At 44.9% G+C, this 26268-nt stretch overlaps 1 protein-coding gene across 3 annotated transcripts in view; it reads right to left on the bottom strand.

Moving 5' to 3' along the window:
- The window catches only part of GLB1 (galactosidase beta 1), a 126636-nt gene that overhangs the window by 13158 nt on the left and 87210 nt on the right, over positions 1-26268 (bottom strand). For all 3 annotated transcript variants that reach the window (XM_055284677.2, XM_063612620.1, XM_055284679.2), the window contains 5 exons: positions 19367-19441; positions 16673-16762; positions 13528-13641; positions 11801-11932; positions 8818-9072 (listed from right to left, as the gene is read on the bottom strand). In XM_055284677.2, the coding sequence (XP_055140652.2) occupies positions 8818-9072; positions 11801-11932; positions 13528-13641; positions 16673-16762; positions 19367-19441 (666 nt within the window). The remainder of the gene's footprint in view (positions 1-8817; positions 9073-11800; positions 11933-13527; positions 13642-16672; positions 16763-19366; positions 19442-26268) is intronic.

Below are 26268 nucleotides of genomic sequence, written 5' to 3'. Positions count from 1 at the left end.
GTCAGAAGAAGCAATCCTCCCATCTCTCACCGGGTAGCTGGGACTGCAGGTGCCATCATGCCCCTATAACTATCCTATAGTTATCTAGGGGCTCCATCCTAAGTCGCCTCATTAGCATAAACCCAGGTGGGACTGAAAGAGGCTAGTTACAAATAACAAAAGACACTCCTCCCACTCAGAAAATTCCAAGGGTTTTAGGGCCCTGGAACCAGGGACAAAGACCAAATATACTTATTACTATACTATTCTCTTGAAAAATATCAATCCCTCTGCACAAAATGTCCTTCCCACTAGGAAGACCAGACCTTTCCCAGCAATCTTAAGCACTTACAATTTCCTCCTCTCCAAGGCCCAGCTGCATGGTTTACATATCTCTTAAAGACTCTTATAATCCTCTTGGGCTCTGGTCTATTCCTCTATCTCTCCAAATGGATTGAGACTAAGTGACTAATATTGATAAGGTTTTAAAAGTTTTACATACTCTTTTCTGACATAATCATGTCTCAGTGCAGCCTTGATTTGCTGGGCTCAAGCAACCCTCCCATCTCCCACCAAGCAGCTGGGACTACAGGTGCATGTCACCAGGCCCAGCTAATTAAAAAAATTTTTTTTGTAGAGATGAGGTCTTATTAAGTTGCCTAGGCTGGTCTCAAACCCCTGAGCTCAAGTGATCCTACCACCTCGGTCTCCCAAAGGGCTAGGATTGCAGGTGTGAGCCATCGTGTCAGCCAGGAAATTTCAAAAGCAAGATGCAACAGACAGTTGAAAGAAGGAATTTCTTTCAACCGTTTATTATACATTGTTTCATTTCATGATTATTTTACATCTTGAAGGTGGGATAATTTATCTTTAAAATACAGAATTACTTTTGATCAGTATTCTATTTTGATTCTTGACTCTTCAAAGCATAATTTTGGTTAAGGAAAAATGGACACCATCACACTCACTACCATGCTCTGTCATGCACCTAAACCTACCACAAAATGTTAAAGGCTGGAAGGCTGCATAGGATATTGACAGGAGACTTATCCACACCCAGCTGAAAGAGAGATAAATAGCACAAGCACTGCTGCACTGGCAGAACATGACATTTCAGGTTTGGCATATAGCAAGGGTCCCCAAACCCCAGGCCACAGACTGGTCCACGGCCTGTTAGGAACTGGGCCGCACAGTGAGAGGTGAGCGAGCATTACTGCCTGAGTGCCACCTCCTGTCAGATCGGCAGCAGCATTAGATTCTCATAGGAGCAGAACCCTATTGTGAACTGCGCAGCGAGGGATGTAGGCTGTGCACTCCTTATGAGAATCTAACTAATGCCTGATGATCTGAGGTGGAACAGTTTCATCCAAAACCGTTCCCACTCCCCCACCCCCTGCCACACAGTCCATGGAAAAAGTGTCTTCCGCGAAACTAGTCCCTGATACCAACAAGGCTGGGGACCACTGGCATACAGGACACATCGTGGAAAGCACTGGAGGAGAACGCTTCCTATCTAATGGACTTTCTAGTCAGATAAGAACTCAGTGAGGTCAAAGCGTTGCCCTGTGTCTGCTGGACAGAGTAAAACATGCCTGACCCCTTTCTACTGAAGTCCCAGTTGATATTCATTCACATCTGGCATTAACCAGAAAGCCACATCCGACTCAAGTAAAGCCAGTGTAAACAAAAGTGATTTTTTAATCTTATGAATCGCCCTTATCAGTGACTTTGCTCTCTAAATCAAGGTAGTTTCTTTACAGTAAAATGAATAGGAAGAGCATAGAGTCCTGTGCCAGGGCCTTTGACAAGGGCCTCTCCTGATGAAGGATGTGGGGGTTAGTGCACAGCCTTAGAAACAGCTGGGGCTTCAGGGATCATTTTGTCCATCCCCACACCGCAACTGCCAGCTCCCTGCATTCAAACCATGTGCTAACGTGCTCATTCTTTCAAATGTCAGAGCTTAGCATTCAGTGTGGGAGTAGGATCTGCCTGTTCTGAGATGGTTGATCATTTAGAAGCCCCAGAGCTGGCCTGGGACTGTCCTCAGCAGCAGGGACCACTGTGCACCAGAAAACAGAAACCACATTCGTTCTGCGTTAGGTAGGAAATGTGTGTACCCTTGGACCTTCACAATCATTCACTCCAAAGTCCACAAACTTCTTGGATGGGCCTTGTGTGTGTGTGGCACTTTATTGACACAGAATTCATATACCATACAATTCGGCAGTCTTTAGTATACTACAGAGCTGTACAACCATTACCAAAGTCAATTATAGAACATTTCATCACTCCATTACGAAGCCCTGTACCCTTTAACATTCTCTTTCCATCCAACCAACACTCTCTTTTCCCTGCTCTAGGCAATCACAGATCTTCCTGTCTATATGAATTTGCCTGTTCTGGACATTTCATGTAAATGGAATCATGCAACATACAGTCCTTTGTGACTGGCGTCTTTCATTAGCCTAATGTTTTCAAAATTCTTCCATGTTGTAACATGTATCAATACTTCATTTCTTTTTATTGCTGAATCATATTCCATTGTATGGATGTACTACATTTTGTTTATTGATTCCTCAGCTGATGGACATTTGGGCTGTTTCCACCTTTTGGCAATTATGGATAATGGTGCAATGAACACTCGTGTACAAGTTTTTGAGTGGACATATGGATTAGATGGGCTTTTGGGGGTCTGAACCCTTTGACACATTCACAAATACTGTGTGGAGATGTACTTTCAAGCCAGGGGATGCAGAGCATTCATCAGACTGACCAAATAAGTAAAGAGCCCCAGCCTAGATAATGAGTTCCTCACTGGTTCTCAATGCCGCCTGTTTTCACATGCGCCTTCAAGACACGCCTGGGGCTCAGGTACGTGTTCCACTGAGCACTTCTGTACCTTGTACAAGTTACTTAGCTCTCTAAGCCTCCAGCTACTCATCTGCAAACTGGAGATAATGATCCATCTACCACAGGTGCCTCTTTTGATGGCTACAGAGATAGAGTCTATAAAGTGTTGAGCAGAACGCCTGGGTCAGTAACTCTTGCATGTGACCTTTATGACTTGGCCAAGATGAACCTCCCTCTGACCTCCAACACGTCCCACACTTTTCCACTGGTCTCTACTGCATTAGGAGGAGAGAAAAAGAGGGATCGAGGGAACAAGAACATGCTTGCTAGCTCAAGGGGGAAGATCCAGGAGGGCTTTCTTTGTGTTTAGGTCCTAGAGCTCCTAGTTACCACTTTTTGGCTGAAAAATGGAACTCAGCAGAGAGATGGAAAGGCTGGCAAAATGCAGGTAGAGGAAATATGAGAACAGGGTCTTGGCCTGAAGGAAGAAGGTGGGGAGGGGATTCAGAATTCAGACTTCCTCCTAGATACCACTGGGCAGGAAATGAGGGTGGAGGCAGAGAGATAAGTCTGACAGGAAGCTGAGGGAACAAAGGAGTTACACCTGATAGCAGTCAAGGAGGATGAGGTCTTCAGCGGAGAGGGTGGAGAGTCAGGTGGCTTAAGGAGGGTGGTGAAGGTTGAAAAGGCCAGTGGGGGAAAGGAGCAGAGAGAGACCAAGGACTGCTGGGCAAATCTGAGGGCTTCTGGAGGCTGGCAACAATGAGGGGATGGTAGCCACGATGAATGCACTGAGAAGCCCCTCAGCTGTGCTCAGTGACTGGTGAACCAGCAGAGACACCAGTAGTGGATCCATTCTACATGGAGGAGGAATGAAGGAGGCAGAGTAGAAGGGCAAAGGGGCAAGGGGGCAGGTGGACTGATGGCTTTTAAAAAAAGATCGTGGTGGCCAGGCGCAGTGGCTCACGCCTGTAATCCCAGCACTTTGGGAGGCTGAGGCGGGCAGATCACCTGACGTTGGGAGTTTGAGACTGGCCTGACCAACATGGAGAAACCCCGTCTCTACTAAAAATACAAAATTAGCCAGGCGTGGTGGTGCATGCCTGTAATCTCAGCTACTCGGGAGGCTGAGGCAGGAGAATCGCTTGAACCTGGGAGGCGGAGGTTGCAGTGAGCCGAGATTGTGCCACTGTACTCCAGCCTGGGCAACAAGAACGAAACTCCGTCTTAAAAAATAAATAAATAAATAAAAAAGATTGTGGTAAGGCCTAGGCTTGGTAGAGGAAGAACTGTGGCCTTAATGGTGGAATGTTTCAGGTCATTAATAAGATTTAAGGCCGGGTGCAGTGGTTCACGCCTGTAATCCCAGCACTTTGGGAGGCTGAGGCGGGCAGACCACGAGGTCAGGAGTTCAAGACCAGCCTGGCCAACACGGTGAAACCCTGTCTCTACTAACAACACAAAAATCAGCCAAGTGTGGTGGTAGGTGCTGTAATCCCAGCTACTTGAGAGGCCGAGGCAGGAGGATCACTTGAACCCAGGAGGCGGAGGTTGCAGTGAGTCGAGATCGTGCCATTGCACTCCAGCCTGCGTGACAAGAGCAAGACTCTGTCTCAAAAATAAAAAAAAAAAAGATTTAAGAGTGAGGTTAGTAGGCATGAGAGTTTGGTGCATAGAAACACGCAGCCAGAGGATATTAAAGCCTAAAATTCCAAAGGTATGTTCACCAAGATATATGCCTGTGCTGGGCCATAAAACAAGTCTAAACACATTTAAGAAGACTGTGCAGCCATTATTCAAGTTAGTTTCAGAGCATGTCCATCAGCTCCAAAAGAAACCCCATGCCCACTTAACGTCACTCTCCATTCCCACCCTCAGCCCTACGCAACCAGTAACCTACTGTCTCTATGGATTTGCCTTTTCTGAACATGTCATATAAATGGAGTCATACAATACATAGCCTTTTAGTTTTGGCTTCTTTTACTTAGCATAATATTTTTCCGATTCATCTGGGTTGTGGCATGTTATCAGTACTCCATTCGTTTTTACTGAGGAATCGTATGGATATACATGCTTTCTCCACTTGTCAGGTGATAGACATCTGAATTAATTCCAACTTATAGTTATTATAATACTGCTATAAACACTTGCATGTAAGTTTTTACGTGAACATGTTTTCCTTTCTCTTGTGTATATACCTAGGAGCGGAATTGCTGGGTTCTATGGTAGTCTATGTTTAGCCCTTGAAGAAATTGCCAAACTATGCTCCCAAATGTACCTTCTTATCTTTCTACCAGCAATGTGGGAAGATTCCCTTTCCCCCATGTCCTTTCCAACATTGCTTATTGTCCTTCTTACTATTTAGCCATCCTGGTGAGCGTGAAGTAGTATTTCATTTTGGTTTTGACTTGCATTTCCCAAATGATTAATAACGTTGAGCATTAATCAGCCACTAATTTTAGTTTATAATAGACATTTTACCAAAGAAGGTATACAAATGCAAATGTACTTAGCCATCTTATACTTTCTTTGGTAAAATGTCTATTCAAGTTCTTTGCTCATTTTGTGACTGGGCTGTTTGTCTATTATTGAATTATAAGAATTCTTTACATATTCTAGATATAAGTCCTTTGTTAGATATATGATTTGAAAATTATTTTTCTCCCAGTTTGTGGCTTGGATTCTCATTTTCCTAATCATGCTTTTTGAAGAACAAATATTTTTAATTCTGATAAAGTCCAATTTATCAATTTTTGTTCTTTAAGGATAATGCCTTAGGTGTCAAATCCAAGAAGTCTTTGCCTAACCCAAGATCATGGAGATTTCTCTCCTTAGAAAGAAATTTTAGAAGTTTTATAGGGGAATTAAGTTACAAATTAATAATTACAAGATACTTTTACAAACCCAAAATATGTGGCAATTACACAGCATACTTTGTTTGTTTGTTTTTGTTTTGTTTTGGAGACAGAGTCTCGATTTGTCACCCAGGCTGGAGTGCAGTGGCACACTCTTGGCTCACTGCAGCCTCTGCATTCCAGGTTCGAGAGATTCTCCCACCTCAGTCTCCCAAGTAGCTGAGATTACAGTTACCCACCACCACGCCTGGATAATTTTTGTATTTTTAGTAGAGATGGGGTTCTGCCATGTTGGCCAGGCTGGTCTTGAACTCCTGGCCTCAGGTGATCCACCCACCGTGGCCTCCCAAAGTGCTGGGATTTACAGGCATGAGCCACCACGCCCAGTAAAACATACTTTTTAATAATCTATGGTTCAAAGAAGAAATCATATGGGAAAGTAGAAAACATTTCTAATAGGCTGGCTGCGGTGGCTCACGCTTGTAATCCTAGCACTTTTCGAGGCCAAGGTGGGTGAATCATTTGAGGTCAGGAGTCCGAGATCAGCCTGGCCAACATGATGAAACCCTGTCTCCAATAAAAATTAAAAAAAAAATTAGCCAGGAGTGGTGGTGTGTGTGCCTGTAGTCCCCGCTACTCTGGAGGCTGAGGCAGGAGAATCGCTTGAGCCTGGGAGGCGGAGGTTGCAGTGAGCAGAGATCACACCACTGCACTCCAGCCTGAGTGACAGAGTCCATCTCAAAAAAAAAAAAGAAAATATTTCAAACAGAATAATGAAAATACGTTTCAATAAATTTTAAACAAGCAATACATAAATAAATAAAAGGGCATTTTATTAAACACACACCATGTACATCTTTTGCCTTCTCCTCCTCCAGCTATTAACATAATTTTCTCCTCTTCTTCAGAGTTAAATTTCTCAAAAAGAATGTTTATATTCAAGTATTCCTGTTGATATTCCTCACCCTGCTCTTCTCTATAGAATGCAATCTGGCTGGGAGATGCTTCACTCCACTGGAACAAGGCTTATTGATTCCCAAGGGCCTCCCTGCTTCTAAAACCACCGAAGTGCTTCTGTCTTTATCTTATTTGTCCTCTTAGCAGCATAAATGCTGGTTTTCTTCCTACTTGTTTGGTCTCTCCTCTTCACTCTTCATCATGTTTTTGTCCCTCAAAGATCAGCTTTAGGTCCTCTTTTCTTCCCTCTGCATCCTCTCTCCTTGAGGGACCTCATCCAGCCCATGTTTTCAACAATCATCTATACAACAATGATCTTCTACATACATTCCTGGCCCAGATCCCTGCCCTGAATTCCCAGCCTATAGATCCAACAACCCTCCTCCAATACTGTCTTTCCCAGCCATTCTCCAAGGCCTCTGTTATGGTCTGAATGTTTGTGTCCATCCAAAACTCATCTGTTAAAATTCTAGCCCCCATGGTGATGGGTTAGGAGGCGGGGCCCACTCTGGGAGGTGATTAGGTCATGAAGGTGGAGCCCTCATGAATGAAATTAGTGTCCTTATAAAAGAGACCCAAGAGAGCTCCTTTGCCCCTTCAGCCATGTAAGGACATAGAGGGTGCTGTCTATGATGAAGTAGACTCTTACCAGAGAGCAAATCTAGTGGTGCCCTGATCTTGAAGACTTCCTAGCCTCCAGAACTGTGAGAAATAAATGCCTATTGTTTATAAGCCACCCAGCTTATGGTATTTTTTATAGCAGCCGAAATAGACTAAGGCAGCTTTTCAAACACAATTGGTCTAAATTCAGACTCATGACCCCCCTCTCTAAGCCCAAGTCCCCTTCTGAAGCAAATGGTACCATTCTGCCCAGCTGCAAGCTTGAGACCTGAGTCATCCGAGACATATCCCTCTCCCCAAACCCTCCTGTCCAAGCCATTGTCACAATTTATTGATCCAACTTCAAACATCTCTCAAATAGTTGATGTCATCTCCATCTTAGATACCACCATCCCAGTTTCTCAATGAGACTATGGTCCAGCCTCCTAGATGGTTTCCTCGAATCCACAGGTGTCCTTACCCAAACCATTCTGCACAATGGGGTCAGAGGAGCTTGTCAGATCACAGTCTTATCATGTCACTCTCCTGCTTCAATGGCTCTCAACACAAAGACAAAACTTTAACGTGGCCTGTAAGGCCTGTCCCAATCTAGTCTCTATCTACTTTCCACACTTGACATTTTCCCCTCCAACCCCATGGCCTTTGCACATGCTGTTCCCTCTCCCAGAAACATGCTTTCTTCCCTTCTTGCCATGCTAATTCTTACTCATCCTTCATATCTCTGACAAGCATCACTGTCTTAGGGAAGGCTTCCCTGACCTCCCTGACAAGGCCAAATACCCCAATTATTATCAACCCCATAGCCCTTCTTAGCATCCATCACAGCTATGGTTTTACTTTTTAATATGAGTCTGCCTCCCCCACTAGACTGAAAGTTCCATGAGGGAAAGGACCATGATTTTATTTATGAGTGTATCCTTAGTGCCTGGCACACACCTTGGGCACATAGTGGCCACAGAATGAGAAGTGTGTTGAATGAGTGATGGTAAGGTGATCTAGGATGAAAACAGGACATGAGGGAGAGGAGAAGGTGGTGAAGGAAGATATGCCAATGTCTTCAAACAACAAGGGAGAGTGACTGGGAAGTGAAATGGATGAGGAAGAGTGGAGGAGCAGACAGATCATGGCAGGAGCCCCAGGGGTGTGGGGCTGGATGCAGGTGGGGATATTCTGGGAGCACTGGGCTTGGCATAAATGAAAACCAGACAGACTCTCCCAGAGGGATCCACCCCTTTGTCCAGACTGGACTGTCCTCAAGATAAAGAGAAAGCACCCCTATAATCAGTATCAAAAGGGGTCATGATTCTTCTTGGAGGAGGCAGGATGGAGTCATTCACTACAGGAAGCCAATGACAAGGGGGCAGATGGCAGCACCTCCGAGCTGGCCACTGAATCCCTGAAGATCTGCCACAATCCGCCTCCTGAAGAATGTCCGAAACGCCACACTCAAAGCCATCACACGATATCTCACTAACGGCTCTTTGTGATTCTTTCTCAGACACTAACAACCAAAAGTTTAGGCCGGAATTCAAACCCTTCCCATGAAGACACGTACCTTGGTCCATCCAGGAAACTGGATAAAGGTGTCCTGGGGCAAGTCTGGGATCCCACTGGGAATGGAGAAGTTCCCCACATAAAAGGACGGGAGCGTGTAGTTGGATGAGCTGTGGGCCCAGGCTTCATCATGGTGGCCACTGTCACGGTGTCCCCAGCCCCCCAGGTGGCTGCGCACTGCATCCTCAGTGTCCAGTGGAAAGATCTTCCAGTCCGTGAGGATATTGGAACTGAGGGTCAGGTTAGAAACCAAACCCTGCAAAGCAGAAACAGAGCACAGTGAGCTGGGGAGGGAAGGAAAAAGGCTTCACATGTCTCTGCATTCCAGGGAAACGGGAAAAGCAAACTGGGATACAAAACACCAACAGGAAATGAATCTCAAAATATGTGTACATCGAAGTAACACAGATCTAACTGGAGGTTGAATTACAAATCCTTGGGAAGAGATATATTCCCCAAACTATAGCTTTCTCCTTTGCAGGTCATGATGTCTCTATAAAAGGTCCAGAGTTTCTGCTTCTACAGAAAGGGCATTGAGCTGCTAGAGCGATTGATCCCAAATTCCCAAATTTTCAGAGTTTGGCTGAGAGCCACTGCTAGAATAGAGAAAGATGGGCACCAAGAAAGATGGGCCAGGCGCGGTGGCTCATGCCTGTAATCCCAGCACTTTGAGAGGCCAAGGCAGGCAGATCACTTGAGGTTAGGAGTTCAAGACCAACCTGGCCAACATGGTGAAACTCCACCTTTGCTAAGAATACAAAAATTAGCTGGGTGTGGTGGCAGGTGTCTGTAATCCCAGATACTCAGGAGGCTGAAGCATGAGAATCCCTTGAACCTGGGAGGTGGAGGTTGCAGTGAGCTGAGATCGCGCCACTGCACTCCAGCCTGGGTGTCAGAGCGACACTCCGTCTCAAAACAAAAAGGGATCCAGTCTCTACAAAACATAAAGAAATTGGCCTAGCGTGGTGGCGTGCACCTATAGTCCCAACTACTTGGGAGGCTGAGAAGGGAGGATTGCTTGAGCCCAGGAGACAGAGGTTGCAGTAAGCCGAGATTGTGCCACTGCACTCCAGGCTGGGTGACAGCGAGATCCTGTCTCAAGATGGAATCTGGGGACAGAAGGAATGACTGAGTGGGGGATACAAAGGAATAGTCATCCCACTGCGGATGGAGCAGGCACGATGGATGCAGCCAGGAGCAAATACTGGCCTTGAGCACCTCAGCCGTTGTCACAGGGAGGACCACACCCGAGTCACTCACCTGTTATGAGGGCCAAGTGAGATAACATACATGAGAATACTGTGATACCTTAAGAGGATAGGAAGGTAATGATGACAATGGCAAACCTCAGACCTGAACTCAGAAGCTGCTCTATTTGTTCCACACAGGCCAGGGCTGGGCTGTCAAGGCTCAGCTAACTTCCCCTTCCCTGGCTTGTATGTGGGGAACCTCCCCATTCCCAGTGGAATCCCAGATACCTAGTCTCGATTGCCCATTTAATAATTTGATAAATAGGTTGGGCGCGGTGGCTCACGCTTGTAATCCCAGCACTTTGGGAGGCCGAGGCGGGCGGATCACGAGGTCAGGAGATCGAGACCATGGTGAAACCCTGTCTCTACTAAAAATACAAAAAAAAAAAAAAAAAAAAAAATTAGCCGGGCATGGTGGCGGGCGCCTGTAGTCCCAGCTACTTGGAGAGGCTGAGGCAGGAGAATGGCGTGAACCTGGGAGGCGGAGCTTGCAGTGAGCCGAGATTGCGCCACTGCACTCCAGCCTGGGCGACAGAGTGAGACTCTGTCTCAAAAAAAAAAAAAAAAAATAATAATAATAATAATTTGATAAATATTAACCAGGTGGCTGTACGTCAGGCTCTTTGACAGGTACTGGGGACCCAGAGACTACACAACAGAGTCGAGTCACTCCCATGGGTCAGTGTGGCCTGTGAGAGCCCGGCAGGAGGCCACGAAGTCCACCCTGAGCACAAGAACTATGAGAGAGACATATATTCTGGAGGCAAAGGTGGCCTGCACACAGCTATTCCCTAAGTTCCCTAAGATGTAATTGCCTGATCTCAAGAGGGTCAGGAAACAGCCCCAGACACCTGTCCTGTCCTAGCCTGGGTGATGCCATCGTTCCCTTGATGAGGCATTCTCTCCTCTCACGGAGGTTGAGCTCCCTGAGAGAAGCCTGTCTCTTGACACCTGTGCATTCCCCAAAGCACCTAGTGGGGCATCTCGCAGAGTGGGAGCTTAACAAATGCTTGCTGATTAATGCTCTAAAGATATGTGTTAGAAAAACTTATGGGCTACACATCTGGACACAGGAGTAATCAACAGAGGTGAGAGCCAGTGCCTCAAGGGAAGAGGCTTCCTACAAGTGAAGAGTTTGCCACGGACTAACCATCCAAACCCATAAAACAGGGCAGAACAGAGGCTCAGCTGGCTTTACTGGCAAAGGAGTGCCTTCAGTGAGCTTGGTGGTCTTTTAAAGCAGAGGAAGAGCATGGTGGAGGGGCTTCCTCTTTCTGTTTCTTTCTATAGGATGACCAAACTCAAACACAGGGGAAAGGTTCTGTTTGCAAAGCTCAACTTTCTCATCACCTACAGAGGAAAACAGCTCTTCAAAATAGCTCAACTACTTCTTTTTTTTTGAGACAAAGTCTCACTTTGTCACCCAGACTAGAGTGCAGTGGCATGATCACAGGTAATTTTAATCTCCAACTTCTCGGCTCAAGCAATCCTCCTGCCTCAGCCTCCTGAGTAGCTGAGACCACAGGTGCATGTCACCACACCTGGCTAAGTTTTTAATTTTTTGTAGAGGTCTCACTATTTTACCCAGGCTGGTCTTGAACTCCTGGCCTTAAGTGATCCTCCTGCCTTGGCTTCCCAAAGTGCTGAGACTACAGGTGTGAGCCACTGTACTTGGCTTCAACTTCTAAGTTGTCACCCCTTGAACCTTAGTCTTGACAGTGTGGTTTGTCCTACCTTAAAATCGTTGATATATGCGCCATAGTTCACACGTCCCATGTTCTCTACCAGAAGGTCCAGAGTGGCTCCAGCTTTCCCTGTTATGTTCAGAGTGATCACATTGTTTCGCTCAAGGACTCCCTGGGGGATCTGTGGGGTTCAAGACCAAATGACAGTTGAATTGAGGGTAAGAAGGTCAGCAAGGAGAGGCAGCATGCTCAGTTAATTTAGCACTCATTTTCTTGCCTTGAAGTGTCTCCAGACTTGGAAAGAAATGCTTTGATAGCATCTTAGCCCAAGTTACTGGCCAGGTCAAAAAGCTCCCCCAATCACTGCTTCCTAAACAGGAAAACTGCCAGACACAGCTCAGAGCACGGAATGGTCTAAGCTGGTTTCCTTTGCCCTGGAATGTTTTACTGCCATCTACTTTTAGTGGAAAGAGGAGGGAGGCAAAATTCCAGGGGAGGATTCTTACTAGAGGAGCTGCTTTGTGTTCTCACAGCACAAAAGTCACTCACAAAAAATTGCTTCTGAACAACATGGAGAGATAAGACAAAATCAGATAAACGAGATAAAATCTGAGAGTTAGGTGGAGTATTCTCACCTCAAAATACTTGACATGATGCATTAACCACGAAGATGATATAACAGAATGAGGAAAAACAACAGGTATTTTATCAGCAACATATTCCTAACTTTTTAAAAGGTTAGACTTTAAAAATTGACCTTACAATGATCATAATTCACTAAGACAAGACCCAAGTTAGAAGAAACAGTCACCATCAATAGAGCAGAATGTCTTAGTAATCTGCTCCCACTGAAATGAAAGCTGTTGATTACAAGAGAATGGGAAATATTTTAAAATCTTCTGAACAAATTTTTTTGGTGAGGAAAATCTTTTCCTGTGTTCCTTCCTGTGACCATTTTGGTGAGAGGACTGGAAGTCCTGAAATGCATCTGCTTTTGTTATGAAACACGGTTCTTTGTGCATTTCAGTAATAGTTGTCACGAGCAGTCCTTCAGAATATAATTTCTCATGTAGGATAAAGGCACGAAGTTCAACAAACTTTGTACAGTGGCAGGTACAAAATTGAATTGGAAATAGACCCCACCCTTAAGGAGCAAAGAAGGCACAGGCAACATCAGTCAGAGAAGGGCGGCTTTGGTTGGGGAGACCCAGAAGGCTTCTGAGAGGGTGGGGCATCAAGCACAGCCCTCTGGGTTAAGACGGTGGGTAGGGTGGATTTCAGCAAATGGCACATGCATGAGGCCTCACAGCAAGCAAGAGGCACAGCTAAGGGTCACCAAGAAGAGGGGTGGAGCCCAGCGTGGTGGCTTATGCCTGTAATCCCAGCAATTTGGTAGCCTGAGGCAGGAGGATCACTTGAGCTCAGGAGTTCAAGACCAGCCTGGGCAACATAGTGGGACCCTGTCTCTACAAAAAAATCAAAACATTAGCCAGGCATGGTGGTGCACTCCTGTAGTCTCAGCTACTTGGGAGGCTGAGGTAGGAGGATCACTTGAGCCTGGGAGGTTGGGGCTGCAGTGAGCTGTGATCGCACCACTGCACTCCAGGCTGGGCAACAGAGCAAAACCCTGTCTCAAAAAAAAAAAAAAAAAAAGATGATGGGTAGAGCCTGAGGTCGAAGAGGTGAGCAAAGACCCCAAATGCTGTGTTAACAAGTGCAGGCTGCTCATCCCCACCCTCACTGGGACAAAACGCACAGTTCAGAGACGATTCTTACCCCATCTACAGCAACATATGCTCGATCGTGGACTCCATTGAGTGGTGAGGAGAGAGGTGCTGGGTTGCTGCAATCTTGAGGAAGTGTTGTCCGGTACAGCACAAACCCATAATGCTGGTTAGAAAAGGATTTAAGAAAAATACATCACTATTGCCATTCAGAGAACTTTGTTACCCTAGACATGTATGAAAGCGATGTTTTGCAAACCATAAGGAATGAAAATCTTCCTCCACCTCCAGAAAAAATTAAATTTGAAAAAGGAAACTGGCTTAAAGTTTTAGGTCATCAAATATCTATCATAATAGTAAACTGCAAGGAACCACGAACAGTGTCTTATCAAGCATCCCTTTCCCATAAGAGGAACCTGGACCCTGAATGGGTTAAGTCACTTGCCCAGGGTCATACAGGGGATTATATCATACATAGCAAAAGTTATGGATGTTAGCTCCAAATACAAAACTAAGTAAAACCAACAAAAAAACAAGGTAAACAGCAAAGCCAAGAGATGAAGTTCTGCTCATCAAAACTGTCTCCAGGTTCTTGGGCTAAATCTGCTTTAACATACAAAACAAAAGGCAATGAGCTGGGTGCAGTGGCATGCACTTGTAGTTTCAGCTACTTGGGAGGCTGAACTGGGAGGATCTCTTGAGCCCAGGAGTTTGAGGCTAGTCTGGGCAACATAGCAAGACCCCATCTCTAATAATAATAATACTAACAACAAAGTCCATCAGAACTGTTTTAAATGGAGGAATGGGGGAAAGAAATAGTTAAGAGACTAGATTGTAACTGACCACTAAGTCAGAAAATATTTTTAGATGCTGACATCCCTGGTCCAAAAGGAAAGTCTCAAACAATCAGCCTCAGCAGTAACGGAATTATTCATGGATTATAGTTATTGACATAATAATCCACAGAATTATAGTTATTGACTTTGCTTATTTACTTCCTGCTGTGGACATTATTAGCAGGGCTGAGCTGGGACAAAATCCTCAGTTATGGAACAGAATGCAAATAGAGATCCAGCATGGAACAGAGAAAAGGTTCCCTACTTCTAGGGCCCAGAAAGAAAGAAAGTAAACCTTAGGCAAGTGGAAAGGTGACTGGGAGGAGCTGAGGAGAGCACTAATCCACCTTCCTGCGTTGCAGGAATGAGCTGAGCACAAGAAATGCTATTAAGACCACACAAACCTTCTAGCGCAAGAACACCTCCCGCCCAGACTCCACATCTCCATCTCCTTCTGGTTCATTTATTTACTTATTTTGAAAACTAGCTAAAGTGGTAAGTTTCCTCAAGGGCTGAGGAAAGCTTTGTCAAGGGCTTCCAGAAGGAGGGGTAGAAGCTGTGATGCTCCCCAGGCAGGTGTGGCTGAGGCTCAGGGGGATCCCTGCAGAGACAGTAGGCTGAGCCCCACTCCCTGAAGTCTGTGCCCTTTGGGGTTTTTTGCTGTAAATAGATATTCTGTGGACTTGCCCCAGATCTGAAATATCGAGGACCCAGTAAGCCCCACCCAATCGGAGAGCACTACCTTGGCCAAAGATCAGAAAGCAGAAGGGGTCTGAGAAAGAACAATGGCTGCACGTGTTCATATAGTAACCTGGAACTCCCTCCCCAGGCTACACGTGCTCTGGGATCATTGTCTAAAGTGCTCAACAGCCCTGCTAAGTGCAGGTAAGTTCCATTTATAGCTGTGGGTGCTAGGACTGCAGAGTACCCTATACAACGTTCATGAAACAGTGAATGTGTGTGTGGTGGGGGGACTTAATTATTCAGTTTACTGCAAAATAGAATTGTTGGAATAAAATCACAGGTGTAAAAATAGCAACTGACAGCAAACTTCACTAAACTAAGATTAGATATGCTCTTATTATTTTGCCTTACTGTTCAGACTCCTTCCAGAAGGTGGTCGCCACAGAAAATCAGACAGGAGGATGTGGATAACCTTCCATTTCAAAACATGGGGCTGAGATCCTAAGTGATGAAGCTTAACATTGCAGTGAAGGGACAAGCTGGTCTCATGGGCATCCTGCTATCATTCCCTGAGAAGGACATATCACCTTTGTTGTGTTCATGTCCAAAATGTTTTACTGAATCTAATTAGTGAGGCAAAGTCTACAAACACCCCGACCTTTTCAAAAATGTCCATGTCATGAGGGACAGACTTAGGAACAGTTTCAGACAGAAGAAGACTAAGGAGAATATAATCAAAGGCAATGTGTGATTATGGATTGGAAACTGGATTGAGAAAAGATTAAGCTGTAAAGGATGTTATTGCAATGACCAGGGACACTTGACTATAGAATTTATATTAGATAATAGGATTGCATCAATATTAAATTTCTTACGTGTGATCATTGTATTGTGGTCCTGCAGGATAATGTTCTTTTTCTTAAAAGATGTATGCTGTAGTATTTAAATGTGGAGTGACATGGTGCTGACAACTCAAATGGTTAGAAAAAGAAAAGCACTTGACTACATACACACAGACAGAAAAAGGCAATTAAAGCACTGTTAACAATTGGTGAATCTAGGTAAAAAGCATATGGGTGTTTATTGTACTATTCTTGCAACTTTTTTTGGATTTAAAATTTTTCAAAACAAAATGCTGGGAAAAACTTTAAAAAAATAAAGATGAGGCAGTGTCTGGAGATCAAACACACACATATACAAACACTGAAAAAAAAAAAAAAGATGTGCTCTGTTCTCTTCAAAAGCAGGAAAAAGAATCTCAAAGAACCTAGTCTACCAAAAAACACAGTCCTTATGCCATGGAGCTAAGAACAGACAAATAATTAAACTGTCTGTTTTGAGTATTAAAGCAGTGATCTTCCACTGATGCCTAGTAATAAAGATTAATTAGATTGGTCAGTGAACTCAATTTATAACTTGTACAGAATTATGTTGAAGCAGGTTGGGCTACCTCCTGTATGAGTGAGAAGAAGTGGGGCAAAAAATATAGGCATGATCAGCCCACTGTGCAGCACTTCAGGCTAAACAGGGCCTGGAAATTCATGGTTCATTTACCTGGGATCTGATGCATTTGCTTAACATTTTGGCCCCTGAATTCAGAATGGGCACCGCAAGGCAGTGCAGAAAGCACACTTTTGCAAGTAGAAAAAAGGCGAGGCATTACCTTTGAAGGCCTACCTGTTTCACCTGGATAAATGTCAAGGGATAAAGGCTTTTGATGGGCCCAGAGGGACACAGAATGTCCAGAGCTGCTCCCACTGTCTTTAACTGAAAAGAAACAAAAGCAGCATTCACACACTGCACCCCTCACTGGTCATCAGGTTAGAGAGTAGTATCATTTCCTGATTATCAAAGACATCAGTGGGTTTGACCAAACCCCTAAATAAACCTAAATCATTCAAATTCCACTCAGTATTGCTTCCCAGTCTCCTTCAGTCCTCTCCATCTACTCCCTAACTCCTGATGAAAACTATGAATGACAGTAGTCTTAAAAAGGTTTCAAACATACCTATTCAGAAGCTAAACCTGCGCAGAGACCTATAAAAGGCTCTTAAAATGAATGAAAACCAAGGCTCAGATGCTGCCTCCTTATAAACCCTCTCTGAACACCCCTGAGTGAAACAACTAAGAAGTAAAAGTAGTAACCAGAGGCCAATTACATTCAACTAAGATTAGACACACTATTATTATATCACCTTAATATTTAATACTTCCTAGTTACTTCACCCTCCTCTGAACTTGTGTGTGGCAGATCTTCCATGCCTGTATCACTTTTCAGTTGCTCATCTTTGTCTTCCTCACCAGACTGTCAGCTCCTTAAGGATAAGATATGTTCCATACTCAGCCCCAATGCCCGGAACATAGTAGACGCCTGATAAGTATTTATTATATTCAATGCAAAGGATTGTGTATTCTTGCAACCCAGGATACTTATTCTGATGCAATAACAACAATGATAATAACAGCTACCAGTCATTGCCTGTCTACACGCTCCAGATGAGATATAGCGTTTTACATGCACTAGCTCACTGAATACTCACAGCTACCCTGTGAGGCAGGCACTACTGTCCCTGTGTTGTGGAGACTCACAGAAATCCACTTGAGTAATGACAGAGCCAGGATTTGTAGTTAGATTTGGCTCCAAACCCCAGGATTTTCCATGACTATAATACTGGTTAGGATTTTTTTTTTTTTTTTTTGAAAGAGTCTCACTCTGTCACACAGGCTGGTAGGCTGGAGTGCAGTGGCGTAATCTTCGCTCACTGCAACCTCCTCCTCCCAGGTTCAAGTGATTCTCCTGCCTCAGCCTCCTGAGCAGGCATGTGTCACCATGCCTGGCTAATTTTTGTATTTTTAGTAGAGACAGCGTTTCACCATGTTGGCCAGGCTGGTCTTGAACTCCTGACCTCAGGTGATCCTCCCGCCTTGGCCTCCCAAAGTGCTGGGATTACAGGTGTGAGCCACCATGCCCAGCCCAGTTAGGAGTTTCATAAACACTTCCCATGGTTACCTTGCTGATGTGCAGCATCAAGGAAAAAAATCTGATTTACAATTTCATCAAGCCAGCTACTCATATGGGTGTTTTCCCGCCTGAACACTAAGAAATTCAACTCACGGTAAAAACTTATTTTCTATATAACTGTGTTCTACATAAACTTAATTCAGTTATATGCTAATTTGCTATCTTCAATTGTATGTATTTATTTAAAAATAAAAAAGTCATTTCTGCTCACACAATTTTCCTTCAGGGTAAACAGAATGTGCTTTTGGTACTAAGCTAGCTTTGTTTTAGCAATGTTGTTGTTTTGAACATTTGGAGCTATTTTCTGTTGCATAAAAATAGATTTGTCACAGCTCTGAAACAAACAAACCAAGGTTTTCCTTAAGTAGCTGTGGCAATGAACAAGCAGAAGGTGCTCCCTTTATGAGAGTGACTGAAGTCTGATTAATCTAAAGAAAGATCCCTATCAGACAGAAAGACCACATTCTTTGTAGAATGTAGTGCATGTATTTGACACTAGGTGGAAAATGTTATAAGAACTCAACCAACCAACCATGTCAAAGGGCTTCTTGGATGGAAAAATTACATAATCATGTTTGGCATTTTGCTTGAAGATAAAAACTTATGATACTATTTTAGGATATCGAGATTCTTAAGAAATAGGTAACGGTCCTTTTTTTTTTTTTTCTTTTGAGTTAATACATGTAGGGGTTAGGGATTATAAAAGGGGAAAACCTGAAGACACAGATGGTCAAAACAAATTGACTTTGGCTATGTCACTCCTCTGACTATTAAATAAAACCTCTCTTCTTTTTCGCTTTTCCTAGAATACATTGCCCTTAACTCCTATTTATGATTGATTTCGAGCTTTTCCCCCAGTGTCCCCATTTAACATATAAACCACAGACCATTAAAAATTAGGACATGACTTTGAGATGGAGGGAAGTATATAATTTAGGGCAGAGATCTATCAAAATGCCTGTGATTTTGGGGAACTCCTAAAAAAAGGTAAATTACGACAAAGAGCCTTGACAGCCATAACAATGAGGTGGCATGTTATTTCCACAAAGGCACTTGACACTGTTTAAACCACTGATAAAGGAACCAAGATGACCCAAATGATCGAAGAATGCCTACTACTCCCACCCATGTCCCATCTGCTCATCCTGTCAACAAGCATGAGTATCTTCTCACCTCTCTCTCCCCATTTTCCCAGAAACATCGTTTACCCCATTAGGCTCGCAGAAAATAAATTCGCAGAAAAATAACGAACCAATTCCTCCAGCACAGCACTTTCACTCACTGCTACTAAATTCCACTTTCTCACTCCCATCTCTCACTTTCAAAGTTTCTGTTATTTTTTTTCTTACCTTTTCCAGAGTGACCTTTCCATATGCAAACTTTGGTGTAGATGGAGGGATAGGACCTTCTGGTACTTTTTCAAACTATAAACCAGAGTAGAAAAAGAGAGAAAAGAAAAAAAGTTGGTAAACCTTCAGAAACATATTCATAAAATTTATTATTCGAGAGGAAGGTCAAAGACTCAACAGTGCCAGTGCTTTTTTGGAAAATCTAAGGAACTAGAGACTTCTTCCAAAGCAGGATCTGGTAAATTCTTTACCTCTAAGTGTATGTGTTTTAAGCTTCAGGAATATCCAAATAATTATAATTATAAACCAAAAGACCTCAAAACAAAAGAGCAAAAACAAGTAGAGAGAATGAGGGTAAACAGCAGAAGGCTAGGGAGTGGGAGGAAAAAAGGAAACAGGTACATGACAGACTCTGAAGGGAGATAGCCTATCATAGGAAAAATATTAATCCTATTGCTAAAGTTCTGAATCAATGTTAAATTTACTGTGGTTACGAGAGAGAATACTTCTCCATATTGTTATGAAACATACAACGAAGTATTTAAAGGTAAAGGCCATGATGTATGCAGTCCTCCAATGATTTAGAAAACACACACACACACACATACACACAGACAGAGAGAGAGAGAGAGAAGAAACAAGCCTATGCATAAGTGATGAAGCAAGTAGAGTAAAATGTTGACACAGATGAATACACAAATGCTCTTTTTTTTTTTTTTGAGACGAAGTCTTGCTCTTGTTGCCCAGGCTGGAGTGCAATGGCGCGATCTCGGCTCACCGCAACTTCTGCCTCCCGGGTTCAAGCGATTCTCCTGCTTCAGCCTCCCGAGTAGCTGGGACTACAAGCATGCACCACCACACCTGGCTAATTTTGTATTTTTAGTAGAGATGGGGTTTCTCCATGTTGGTCAGGCTGGTCTCAAACTCCTGATCTCAGGTGATCTGCCCTCCTCAGCCTCCCAAAGTGCTGGGATTACAGGCATGAGCCAGTGCTCCTGGCCACAAATGCTCTTTTTTTAAACTTTTATTCTCGTAACTTTTCTGAAAGTCTGAAACTATTTTTAAAAATAAATGCTTATTAAATGTTAAATATTATATCTGGACATATACACATGCACACACATATATGTGCATGTATGTATACAATTATGGAGTAAGAAGGTCTAGGAGAAAGTCCCACGTCTTAGAAATGTCTGTAGCCATCTGGCTTTTCAAATAGAGTGTACTGTGAACTCTCAAGATCCTTCTATTTCTTTCTTTCCTTCCTTTTTTTTGGTTTCCCTTTCTAAAAGTCACAATGCTGGCAGCATCGCCTCTTTGTGGCCGGGAGCAGCTGCTGCCATCACGCTGGCTGTGGCGGAAGGAGGTCGTGGGTAGTGGCAGTGGGAGCAGCTGCAGGGCCAGTAGTGGCGGTGGAGAGGACCCCTGTGCCCCATGTCCCCGAGGCAGCTGACTGTGCTGTCCCCAGCCTCACGGGGCCAGGCAGGACCCACTCCCAGGCCCGGAGCCTCTGACGCTGCTGACCCTGGCCCCGCGTCGCTGCTCTTGCCCGCTGCTGCTGTGGAAAGAGTGCAGCAGGAAGGAGGTGGACAGTCCCTGAAGCCCGCCACGATGGGACTGGGCCGAGTCACCCGCTGGTGGGGGAGTAGTGTGCTTGGGCACGGAGGGGTGGACAGGGAAGGGCCCTGAGGTAGAGCTGTGCCCGGGGCAGTGCCACGATCCATGGAGCCAAGCAGGAGCTGGGCGTGGCTGCAGCTACGAAGCTGCAGCTGCAGACGGAAACATCTCTGCACTCTTGGGGACCCGGGAAGGCCTCCATCCCCCAAACGGCTAAGAGCTGTCTGCTCCCGCTGCCTAGCCTCTCTCTTCTCCCAGCGCCACTCCGATCTCGGAGCAAGGATGGGGCTGAGCCCACGTGCTGGCGCATGCTGGCTGGGTGTGCAAACGTTCAGGGTAGCACTGACATGCCAGCCCCCTGCCACCTCAGCTCCCTCTGGACTTTGGGCACCGATGAGCACAGGAGGGAGGCCGGGGAGTCGCTGAGGGCAGCTCAGCACTGGCCTGTAGGCGTTGCTTGGCACAAACAGCCTGGGCGCCATGAATGGTGGCAGGAGGTAGACAGGCTCCTGGGTGGAAGGGGCGAGTCCCTGGTGAAGCCCCACCTTCAAGCTAGGGAGGGCCCGAAGCCTGGGGTTCGGGCCACTAGTCTCGTGGACCAGAGGGGTAACTTGTGGTGCTTTTCCCTGGGCCTGCCAATGGCCGCCATGGTCCAAGCAGCACTTCCTCCTCACTGAAGCCCATAACAACTGCGGGCTCAGCAAGACTAGAAGATGGAGAGACAAGGGGAGACAATCAGCTGCAGAGAGAAGCTATCCTCTCCGCTGAGAGGATGGAGAGAGGATGAGACAATCTACCCACAAAGAGGCACTACCCTCTCTGCTGAGAGCTGAACACTCGTTGGGACACCCTGGCTATGGAGAGGAGCTACCCACTGTGGGTCTCCTCTGAGCTGTTCTATCACTCAATAAAGCTACTCTTCATCTTGCTCACCCTCCACTTGTCTGTGTAACTCATTCTTCCTGAATGTAGGACAAGAACTCAAGATCTGCTGAATGGTGAGGATAAAAGAGCTGTAACACAAAAAGGCTGAAACATGCCCCTTGCTCACCACGTTGTGGGGGAAAAGAAGGAGAGAAGAGCTATGGTCCTTTGGGGAGCCCAGACCTGGGAGCTACCCGAGCTGGGGCTGTGACTCCCTCTTTGGGGCCTGTGGTTCCTGGCATCTCCAAGCTTCCGGGCACTAATGCATACCCTGATGCCAGCCAGAGAAGCTGTCTGCAGAGCGCCTGGTCCAGCTGCAGCCTTGCAGAGAGCTGGTGCCTGTGCGGGCACCTGGAGCTGCTCACCCTGCAGCAGCAGCCAGCGTGTCTGACCATGCACAGTGGCTCAACCCCACGCTTGCTCACACACCCCTTGCCGCTCTATGCCTGACTTGCCCTTGGTAGGTGTGGGATCCAGGCAGGAAGCATGTACCGAGCGCAGCCTGCCAGGCCAAGTGGGCAGAACGAGCCCAGTGGGCCCGAGCAAAACTCGGGCAAAGGCGCCACAGGCCACAGAGGTTTCCAGCCAGAAAAGTGACACCCCAAAGATCCTGTAACAATAACAAAAACTAATAATTTTTGAAAGGAGGAGGTGGCTCACGCCTGTATTCCCAGCACTTTGGGAGGCCGAGGCAGGCAGATCACTTGAGGTCAGGAGTTCGAGACTAGCCTGGCCAACATGGTGAAACCCCATCTCTACTAAAAATACAAAATTAGCCAGGCATGGTGGCACATGCCTATAGTCTCAGCTACTTGGGAGGCTGAGACATGAGAATCGCTTGAACCTGGGAGGTGGAGGTTGCAGTGAGCTGAGATTGCACCACTGCACTCCAGCCTGGGTGACAGAGTGAGACTCTATCTCAAAAAATAAAATATAAAATAAAATAAAATAAAATAAAATAAATAAAAAGAGGAGGACAAAAAGACTGTTATAGTGAAAAGCAACTGTCCCCTGCCTCACTTTTCTCTTTGTTCTGTCTTTCAGAGGAAGCCATTTAAAAATTATCATTTTTTATTATTTTATTTTGAGATAGGCTGTTGCCCAGGCTGGAGTACAGTGGCACAATCACGGCTCACTGCAGCATCAGCCTCCTGAGTTCCAGCGATCCCCCTGTCTCAGCCTCCTGAGTAGCTGGGACTATAGGCATGTACCACCATGACCTGCTAATTTTTATTTTTATTTTTGTAGAAATGGGGTCTCACTATGTTGCCTAGCCTGGTCTCGAACTCCTGAACTCAAGCGATCCTCCCACCTTGGCCTACCAAAGTGCTGGAATTACAGGTGTGAGCTACCATGCCCAGCACATTTTAAGATTATTTAATTGTTCCTGTTTTTGCTTCTTCTGGTCTCTAAGTAATATATGTGTACTGCTTTTTCTTATCATTGATTTCTTTAACACATGAGAGTACAGCCCAGAAGATAAAGAAAGTTTATCTTCCTTTCTTGCTATTATGGTTATATCACCATTTTCAGCTTCTCTCCTAGTTATCTTTGTACCTTTAAAATATCCTTATATCTTTCTTAGTTCCATCAATTAGCATATTACCCTATGTCGCCTCTTCTTTTTTTGTTTTGTTTTTTTGAGATGGAGTCTCGCTCTGTCACCCAGGCTGGAGTGCAGTGGCGTGATCTTCACTCCCTACAACCTCCACCTCCCAGGTTCAAGTGATTCTCATGCCTCAGCCTCTTGAATAGCTGGGATTACAGGTGCATGCCACCATGCCCGGCTAATTTTTGTATTTTTAGTAGAGACAGGGTTTTGCCATGTTGGCCAGGCTGGTCTCGAACTCCTGGCTTCAACTGATCTGCCCACCTCGGCCTCCCAAAGTGCTGGGATTATAGGCATGAGCCACAATGCCTGGTCATCTGTCACCTCTTTGTTCTCAATGTCCCAAAATTTCCCAGTGATACATCTGATTAGGTATCTTCTTTGCATTCATTATGTTCGACAACTCAGAGATCCCTTTCGATTTTGAAAAGATTCTGTATTACTTCTTTGACATTTTTTCTCCAATTTTTTCCTTCTTAACAGTAACAAGTTGGACATCCTAGATTGTTCCTCATTATCTCTTATCTTTTCTGATTTCCATCTCTGTATTCTGGTTCTAGTTTCTAGGAGATTCTTCTTAATATCCAAGAACTCCTGTTCTCTAGTAGCTTCTTTTTCAAAGTATCCCATTCTTACCTTATGGATGTAATATACCTCTGAAAGATAAACTTGATGGATTTTGTTTTTTTTACTTAAGATCTCTCCTGTCCCCTGAATTCTTTGTTGCCTCTACAGTCACTTTTCTGTTTATTTCATCTTGGTCTTTCTCTTTCCTGTTGCAGGTTTTATGGTTGCCCTCAGTGTCTGGCCATGCTTGGTTGTTCATTCCTATTTAATGGTAATGCAAATGAATGCCCCAGCATCTGCATAATCGTCCTCTCTCTAACAGTACTGCTCTGTGTACAGGAGCAGGGCTTGTCTTCTGGGTTTTTGTTTTTGTTTTTTGAGACGGAGTTTTGCTCTCATCGCCCAGGCTGGAGTAGAGTGGAACGATCTCAGCTCACTGCAACCTCCGTCTCCCAGGTTCAAGTGATTCTCCTGCCTCAGCTTCCTGAGTAGTTGGGAATACAGGTGCCCACCACCACACCCAGCTAATTTTTTTGTATTTTTAGTAGAGACGGGGCTTCACCATATTGGCCAGGCTGGTCTTGAACTCCTGACCTCAGGTGATCCGCCTGCCTCAGCCTCCCAAAGTGCTGGGATTACAGGCGCGAGCCACTGCACCCAGCTCTGGGGGTTTTGTTTTAGGGTGCTTTGACAGAATCAGATGTAATGTGGAGGATCTTTAATCTGTTTACTTTTTTTAATGTTTTAAGGAAAACCCTCTCTGATTTTCTGACTGGTAGAAGGATGCCTCCCTGATGGACAGTGTGTGTTTGAGACTGAGGTGAAGAAGCAGAGGACCTAACAGAAAATATATAAGGTTTAATTACCCTTCTCACTGTCAGCTCCATTTCATTCCTATCCTTTGCCACTTCTGTATTTCCAGGACCTGGGTCTCCATGGTTCTTTGAGACTAGTCTACTACCTGCTCTCTGTTCCTGTAACTCTGTTCCACATTCACTAGGGACTGAGATTTCCTTATCCTACATCCTCAGCCACCACAGATCTTTCAAAATCTGTCATGCACGAACAACTCGCCTTTTACTGTCTCCTGTTTTAAAAAGATTCCCATTTTCTGAAAGAAGTAACATTTTGGAAGGGAGAAGAGATAAGAAGGTGGTCAGTCGGCCATCTTGCTCTGGAAAGTGCTTTGTACCCACAATATGAATCTATATCTCTGTGAAAGTTTTAAAACATAATATTAAAAGAAATAAACATGAGATCAAAGAGTTACTATTTATCTTGGAAAGTGAAAAATGTTGTAAGATCTCTTTCCCCACTTTCCCTGAAGTCCAGACCACACTCCTCCACTAGCCATTTACCCATCCCTTCCTCTTTCACTCCCCATTCTGGCCAATAAAAGCAGAAAACACAAATTCACAAAGAGGGACCTGAGAGCAGTATGATTTGTTTCCTGAGGTTCCCTACTTACCTGCACATATTAGTGACCATGTCATATTATCTCTTAAAGTTCAAGGCAGATTCTAAGTTAACTAGGACTGCAATGTTTTCTACCACACTGGAAGAAAAAGTCATTGTATGGACATACTTGCTCAACCTATACTTTGAGCAGTGCTTAGGTGCCTGTACTGTTATCTCATGTACTACTTCCAAAGGCTTTCATACCTAGTTATTATATTTCCTCTTTAGAGATAAGACTGAGAAACTGGCTCAAGATTATAAAGGGAACAAGGGAGGGAGCTGGTACTGTGGCTCCAAGTACTGCTCTGCCCTGCCTCCTTATTGTTGTAACAATAGAATAGAAAGTATTAGGCCCAGCGTGGTGGCTCACGCCTGTAATCCCAGCACTTTGGGAGGCTGAGGTGGGTGGATCAACTGAGGTCAGGAGTGCAAGACGAGCCTGGCCAACATGGCAGAACCCTGTCTCTACTGAAAATACAAACAAATTAGCCAAGCATGGTGGTGTGCTCCTGTAGTTCCAGCTACTCAGGAGGCTGAGGCAGGAGAATCGCTTGAACCCAGGAGGTGGAGGTTGCAGTGAGCTGAGATTGTGCTACTGCACTCCAGCCTGGGTGACAGAGCAAGACTTCATCTCAAAAAAAGAAAAAAAAAGTTTGCAGTGAGCTGAGATTGTGCTACTGCACTCCAGTCTGGGTGACAGAGCAAGACTTCGTCTCAAAAAAAGAAA

The sequence above is a fragment of the Symphalangus syndactylus genome, chromosome 1 (assembly GCF_028878055.3).
Source record: "Symphalangus syndactylus isolate Jambi chromosome 1, NHGRI_mSymSyn1-v2.1_pri, whole genome shotgun sequence".
Taxonomy (NCBI): Eukaryota; Metazoa; Chordata; class Mammalia; order Primates; family Hylobatidae; genus Symphalangus; species Symphalangus syndactylus.
The sequence above is the reverse complement of the archived record's forward strand: the minus strand, read 5'-3'. Positions and strand labels throughout refer to the sequence as shown.